Raw genomic sequence first — 8000 nt, forward strand, 5'->3', positions numbered from 1 at the left:
GCATATTCATGTGGATCTGTGTTAGTCTGCTAAGACTTCTATAACAAAATATCACAGACGAGGTACCTTAAACAACAGACTTTACTTTCTCAAAGTCTGCAGGCTGGAAGTCCAAGATCCATGTGTTGGCAGAGTCCATAACAGGCTCTATTTCTGGGTCCTCGATTTTTGTTCCATCAACCTCTGAGTCTTACCACCTGCCAATACCATACTCTATTTTTAAAAAAAATTTTTATTGGCATATAGTTGATTTACAATGTTGTGTTAGTTTCAGGTGTACAGCAAAGTGAGTCAGTTATACATATATCTACTATTTTTTAGATTTTTTTTTCCATGTAGGTCATTACATAGTATTGAGTTCCCTGTGAATACCATACTCTTTTGATTACAGGCATACCTCAGATATTGCAGGTGTGTTTCCAGACCATTGCAATAAAGCAAAGATTGTAATAAAGCAAGTCACATGCATCTTTTGGTCTCCCAGTGCATATAAAAATTATGTTTACACTACACTATATTCTATTAAGTGTGCAATAACTTATGTCTAAAAAAAGTACAGTACATACCTTAATTAAAAAATACTTTATTGCTAAAAAATGCTTACCATCATCTGAGCCTTCAGCAAAGATCACCAATCACAGGTCAGCATAACAAATATAATAATAATGAAAAAAGTTTGAAACATTGTGAGAATTACCAAAATGTAATAGAGACATGGAAGTAAGCAAATGCCATTGGAAAAAATGGTGTAGATATACTTGCTTGGCAAAGGGTTGCCACAAACCTTTAATTTGTACAAAAAAAAAAAAAAGGCAATATCTGTGAAGCACAATAAAGCAGAGCACGATGAAACGAGGCATGCCTGTACTGTAGCTGTATAGTCAGCCCTAGCATTATTCCTCCTACTCTTCTCTTCTCTTTCAAGATTGTTTTAACTCTTCTAGGACTTAAGCCTTTCCATATAAATTTTAGAATAAGCTTGTCTGTGGCAAAACTTTGCTGGCATTTTGGTAGAAAGTACATTAAACCTGTAGATCAGTTTGGAGAGGAATGACATCTTTACTATGTTGAGTCTTCCAATTTAAATAGTGATTTTTATTTTTATGATCTTATATCCTGTAACCTTACTGAACTCACTAATTAGTTCTAGGAGTTTTTTTGTAGATTCCTTGGAATTTTCTATGTAGACAATCATGTCGTCTACAAATAGTTTTATGTCTTCCTTTCCCATCTACGTGACTTTTCTCTCTGCCTCCCTCATCAGTGGCTGGAACTTTCAGTACTACATTGAGTAAGAGTAGTGAGAGCTGATCTCCTTGCCTTGTTCAGGAACTTCGGGGAGAAGCCTTCAGTCTTTCACTATGATATTAGCTGTAGGTTTACCATGTTGATGTAGTTCTTCTCTTTTCCTAATTTGCTGAGACTATTTATCAAAGTGAGTGTTGGGTCATACGATTTTTCTTTAACCTGTTGATATGGTAGATTACCTTGATTTTCAGATGTTGAACCAGCCTTGCAGTAAAATCCTACTTGAGTAGATGTAGTTCTTCTCTTTTCCTAATTTGCTGAGACTATTTATCAAAGTGAGTGTTGGGTCATACGATTTTTCTTCTTTAACCTGTTGATATGGTAGATTACCTTGATTTTCAGATGTTGAACCAGCCTTGCAGTAAAATCCTACTTGAGTAAATCCCACTTGATCTTGGTATATAAATCTTTTTATACATTGTTGGATTTGTCTGCTAATTTGGTTTAAAGGTTTTTCCTCTAAGTTTATTAGAGATATTGTTTTGTAGTTCTCTCTCTCTCTTGCTCCTGTTTTTGGTTGTTGTTTTGTCTTTGTTTTTTTAACAAGGTAATGCTGGTCTCATAAAATGTGTTAGGAAGTATCCTGTCTTCTAGCTTCTGGAAGAGATTGTGTAAAATTGGTGGTAGTTTTTCTTTAAATGTTTGAGAGCTTTTAAATTACATATTTCTTTTCTTTAATAGTTATAAGATTATTCAGGTTATCTTTTATTTTGGTTGAGTTTTGGTAGTTCAATGGATTTTTTTTAAGTTGTCCATTTTTTTCAAGTTGTTGAATTTGTGAGTGTAAGGTTGTTTGGAGTATTCCTTTATTACCCCTTTAATGATTTCAGGATTTATAATGATAACCCCCTTTTCATTGCTGACATTGTTGGTGTGTGCCTTCTCTTTTTTCTTTATCAGACTTGCTAGAAATGTATCAATTTTTGTTTTTTTGTTTTGTGTGTATGTGTGCGTGTGAAGAACCAGGTATTGGTTTCATTGATTTTTCTCTATTTTCTTGTTTTCAATTTTATTGATTTCTGATGTTATCTTTATTATTTCCTTCCTTTTGTTTGCTTTGGGGTTATTTTGCTCTTCTTTTACCAGGTTCTTAAGGTGGGAGCTTAGATTATTGATTTGAGACTTCTCCTCTTATGCGTGCATTCAGTGCTATATATTTCCCTCTCAGCACTGTTTTAGCTGTGTCCCATAAATTTTGATTTGTTGTATTTTCATTCAATTCTATGTGTTTTTTAAAAATTTCTTTTGAGGGACTTCCCTTGTGTTACAGTGGTTAAGACTCCACACTCCCAATGCAGGGGGCCCAGGTTCAATCCCTGGTCAGGGAACTAGATCCCACATGCATGCCACAGCTAAGGAGCCAGCCTGCCGCAACTAAAGACCCACACATCCAAATAAATAAATATTATTTCTTTTGAGATTTCCTTTATGACCATGAATTACTTACATCAATTTCCAACTGTTTGAAGATTTTCCTATTGTCTTCCTGTTAACCAGTTTCTGTTTTGATTCCTTTATGATCAGAGAACATACTGTATATTATTTCAGTTATTTTAAATACATTGACATTTGTTTTGTGACCCAGGATATGGTTAAACTAGGTGAATGTTCCATGGATACTTGAAAAGAATTTGTATTCTGCAATAGTCTGGTAGAGTGTTCTGTAGATGTCAGTGTGATCCTGTTGGTTGATGTTGTTCAGTTCTTCTATGTCTCTGCTAATTTTCTACTTGGTAGTTCTCGCAGTTGTTGGCAGTGGGGTATTGAAACCAACTGTAATTGTGGATTTTTAAATTTCTACTTTATTTCTATCAACTTTTCTTTCATGTATTTAGAAACTCTTTGGTGCATACATAATTAAGATTGCTTTGTCTTCTTGGTGGGTTAATCCTTTTATTATGTAATGTTCCTCTTTCTCTCTAGTAATTTTCTTTGCTCTGAAGTCTACTTTGATATTCCTATAGCCACTCATGCATTCTTTTTTAAAAAATCAATGTTAGCAAGATATGTCCGCCTCCATCCTTTTACTTTCAACCTACCTATGTTATAGGTAAATATTTGAAGTGAGTTTCTTGTATATAGCATATAGTTGGATCGTGTTTTTCTTTTGATGGTATATTTAGACATTTACATTTAAAGTAATTATTGATTTGTTAGGATTTAAGTCTCATTTTGTTATTTGTTTTCTGTTCATTTTCTCTGTTTCTCACTCCTCTGTCTTTTCTTGGCTTCCTGTGAGCTGCTTGAATATATCTTAGGATTCCATCTTATTTTGCTTTATGTAGTTTTTTTAGTGTAGTTTTTATAGTTTTCTTAGTGGTAGCTTTAGATATTAAAATATCCATTAGTAGTAATTGCTGCTACATTTTGAATATTTGTAATATGCTAAGCATTGTAAAGGAGCTTTATAAGATTTATGTCTATTTAACTTTATAAAACCCCGTGAAGAAGGTGCTGTCTTAATACTCATTTTATGCCTGAGGAAACTGTTGCTCAGTGAAGTTAATTTGCCCAATCACATGGCTGTTAAATTGGTGAGCAAACCTGTTTTACCCCAATGTTCATGCCTTTACTGTAATACTATACTACCTCATTAATGTTAATTTTATAGTGTAGGTTTTACATTCAAAATTGTAACGTATTTTGTCTCATTTCCTAGGTTTTGATGATGATGGTTCAGAATTTCATGAACATATATTTCTGGATAAATACCTGGAGGATTTTCCAAAACAAGGACCAATTCGCCACTTCATGGAGTTGGTGACCTGTGGCCTTTCCAAAAACCCATATCTAAGTGTTAAACAGAAGGTTGAACATATAGAGTGGTTTAGGAATTATTTTAATGAAAAACGGGACATTCTAAAAGAAAGTGGCATACAGTTCAATTGAAGATCATGGAAATTTTCATTTCAAGCTGTTGGAGATTCATATTATCATTAAATAATTTTACTAGAAGTTTTCCTATATTGTGTTCATTATTGCATCTGATTTGAATGGTATAAATGTTAAATTGTTTAGAAGTATATACAGTGGTAACTGAAAAATATTCCTGCATGGAAAAAAGTTAACAGCTTTTATGGATTCAACTAGTAATTCTAAACAAAAAGAGTATCTTAGAATTACTAATAAGTTTAAGACAACTTCCTGTAACCTTCTTCTTTTCATTCAGTGACCATACTTCTTTAAAATATAAGTCGCCATACATGTGATGTCATCAGAGGACTATAACAGTTGAGAGGATTTACAGACAAATTTATATGCATAGACTATATTTACATATACATGTAGTTTCTATATTTGCATATATACATATTTATATTTTCACACTAAATTAACTACCCTTACCTAAGTCTGGGTCACTATAGTAAAGTAACCTTATAGAAATAAAGGGCTTATACTAATCACTTCTAGAATTTTAGATCATCATGCCAAAATCAGAACTAATTTCCTTTTTTTTTTTAATTTTAATTTTAATTAATTTATTTATTTTATTTGTTTGGTATTTTTGGCTGCATTGGGTCTTCGTTGCTGTGCCCGGGCTTTCTCTATTTGTGGCGAGTGGGGGCTACTCTTCGTTGTGATGCGCGGGCTTCTCATTGCGGTGACTTCTCTTGTTGCGGAGCACGGGCTCTAGGTGTGCAGGCTTCAGTAGTTGTGGTGCACAGGCTCAGTAGTTGTGGCACACGGGCTTAGTTGCTCTGCAGCATGTGGGATCTTCCTGGACCAGGGCTTGAACGCGTGTCCCCTGCATTGGCAGGTGGATTCTTAACTGCTGCGCCACCAGGGAAGCCCAGAACTAATTTCTATTATGGTGTATAGCAACGTGATTCAGATTCATACAACTGAAAGGACTGAGGATTCTTTTAAAAAAAACAAAAACAACCTCAGATTAAGAATTTAGTTTACAGTGGCCTCAGGCTAGTAGTGTTCAGGCTCTGGCACAAGCAAACAAAAATTGTATGTGAGGGAACTCACCATAAACCCAGTCTTCAAATTACAAAACACATAAGGAAAGAAAGCACCATGAATGTACACCAGCAGAAACAATAGACAACAGAATCAGACTCACAGAGCCTTTAAATATTGGGCTTATCATATTCAGAATCTAAAAATATGTGTAACTTAGAATGAAGTATAGAGCAGGAGACTATAAAAGTGACCTAACAGATCTGAAAAAAAAAATTAGTGAAGGGGTTTATTTTTTTTAATTTTTATTTATTTATTTTAAAATATTATTTATTGGGCTGTGCCGGGTCTTAATTGTGGCCTGTGGGATCTAGTTCTAGTTTAATTTAACAACAGATTAGACACTGGAAAATAGATCTAAAGAAATTCTCCACATGCAGCAGAGAGAATCAGAGAAAAGAAATATGAAAGAGAGGTAAAGATGAGTATAAGAAAGTAACATTTGTATAATCAGATTTCCAGAAGACAAAAGAAGAAATGGGCCAGAGGCTCTCTTTGGGTAGTTTAAAAGAAAAATGATAATTTAATAACTGTTAAAAAAAAATAGGATCTCTATTTTTAAAATCTTCCCAGAAAGAAAACAATAAACTCAGACCATTTCTCAGGAGAGTTTAAAATATTCAGAAAGCAAATAATCCTACAAATTATTCCAAAGCATAGAAAAAGAAGGAAAAAAATCCAACTCAGTTTCAAGAGATTAGAATAACAAAGATTAATCTCAATCATTACACATTTGAAAGATCCAAAATAGCAAACACAATCCAGCAATAAACAGGAAAGAACAGTTGATAATCTAGTTTATCCCAGGAATGCAAGAGTGGTTTGACAATGGAGAAAAAATATATATGTCACCTCAACGGATATAGAAAAAATAGTTTGATAAAATTCAAGAGTCATTTATAATTTAAAGAAACTAGAAAACTTCAAGTAGAACTTCTTTAACCTGGTAAACGGCATTTACAAAAAACTTACAGCAGACATCTTTCTGGTGAATCATTAAACCATTTCCTTTAAGATGATAAGACCACAATTTATTGTCAGTATTATACTGGAGGCCTAGACTGTGCAGTGTAGCAAGAAGAAGAAATATAAAGCTATTAGAATGGGAAATTCTAATTACCTTACCACCCAAAGATAATCTCCAATGAATCACATCCTCTCTTTGAGTGTAGGCAGAACCTGAGACTTGCTTCTAGCAAGTATCCATAGAATATGGTAAAGATGATGGGTGTAGGCATCCCCTTGATTGGATTATGTTCTGTGGCAAAAGTGACAGAATTAGTCACTCTTATGGTTACATTGTTCTGTAGGACTCTTAGTGACTAGATGAGTACGCTGCTGGCTTTGAAATAGTAAACTGCCATGTGAGGAGGCCTGTGCATCGGCCACGTGTCAAGGGACTGTGGGAGTTACTCGAAGCTGAGAGCAACCCCCAGTTGACAGTCAGCAACAAAATGGGGACCTCAGTTCTACAGCCTCAAATAACTGAATTCTGCCAGCAACCATGTGATCTTGGAAGAAGGTCCTAAGCTCTAAAAAGGACCACAGCCTGGCTGACACATTAATTGAAGCCTTGTGAGACCCCAAGCAGGGGACCCAGCTAAGTGACCCACAGAAACATGTGGATAATAAGTGTATGTTCTTTTAAGCCACTAAGTTTGATATAATTTATTATGCACAGATAGATACTTAATATAAAAAGGAAGAAACAAACCATCATTAGTAAGAGCCTGTGATTATGTAGAAAACAAAAGAATCTGTAAATTACAATTAATAGGCTAGTTGAGCAAGTTTGCAGTTGCATGTCTATATACCAGCAACAAACAGATAATACAATTTATAAGATACCATTTATAGTATCATTGAAAATTATAAATGAATAAGATCTTTATGAAGAAAACATTTTAAAACTTTAATAAAACAGTAATAAATTTTTTAAAATAAGTAAGCAAATGGATAAGTTCATGGGTAAGCTATTTATCTATATAGATTTAATGCAGTTTCATTCAAAATCCCAACAAGGTTTTTCACAGAACTTCACACATTTAAGCTAAACTTATAGAGGGAAGCAAATAACTAAGAAGAGTCAAAATACTCTTGAAAAAGAAGACAAGGTCAGGTAAGAAACTTGCCTTAACTTTTAAGCTATCAGGACTTTCCCTGGTGGTCCAGTGGTTAAGAATCCTCCTTCCAATGCAGGGGATGCGGGTTCGATCCCTAGTCGGGGAACTAAGATTGCACACGCCATGGGGCAACTAAGCCCTTGCGCGGCAACTACTGAGCCTGCACTCTAGAGCCCATGCTTCACAACTACTGAGCCTGCACACTCTGGAGCCCACACACCACAACTAGAGAGAAGCCCGCACGCTGTAACGAAGGTACCCGCGTGCCGCAACTAAGACCCGACGTGGCCAAATAAGTATTTAAAAAAAAGACTTATTATAAAGTTGTGATAATTAGACAGCAGGATATTACACACAGAGATAGTTAAATAGACTGATGGAACAGAATAGAGAACACAGAAATAGGCCCATTAGTATATGGAAACTTGATACATGACAAAGTTGGCATTGCAGATCAATGGGAAGAGTGGATATTCAATGAATGGTGTTAGAACAATTGGTTATACACATGAAGGGAAAAAAGTGGATTCTCTACTCATTAAAAAAAATCCAATTCAACTGTATTTGATACTTAAATGAGATAAAATTATAAACATTTAAAGT

At 34.6% G+C, this 8000-nt stretch overlaps 1 protein-coding gene across 1 annotated transcript in view; it reads left to right on the forward strand.

Annotated features, from left to right (window-relative positions):
* MRPS31 (mitochondrial ribosomal protein S31) overlaps nucleotides 1-4263 on the forward strand; it is a gene marked incomplete at its 5' end in the record, with an annotated part of 29454 nt that extends 25191 nt beyond the window's left edge. Inside the window, one exon of the mRNA XM_079721971.1 lies at nucleotides 3968-4263. Within this exon, the coding sequence (XP_079578097.1) occupies nucleotides 3968-4197 (230 nt within the window). The 3' untranslated portion in view covers nucleotides 4198-4263. The remainder of the gene's footprint in view (nucleotides 1-3967) is intronic.
* Between the last annotated feature and the right edge of the window lie 3737 nt (nucleotides 4264-8000).

Source organism: Hyperoodon ampullatus (assembly GCF_949752795.1).
Source record: "Hyperoodon ampullatus genome assembly, chromosome: 16".
Classification (NCBI taxonomy): domain Eukaryota; kingdom Metazoa; phylum Chordata; class Mammalia; order Artiodactyla; family Ziphiidae; genus Hyperoodon; species Hyperoodon ampullatus.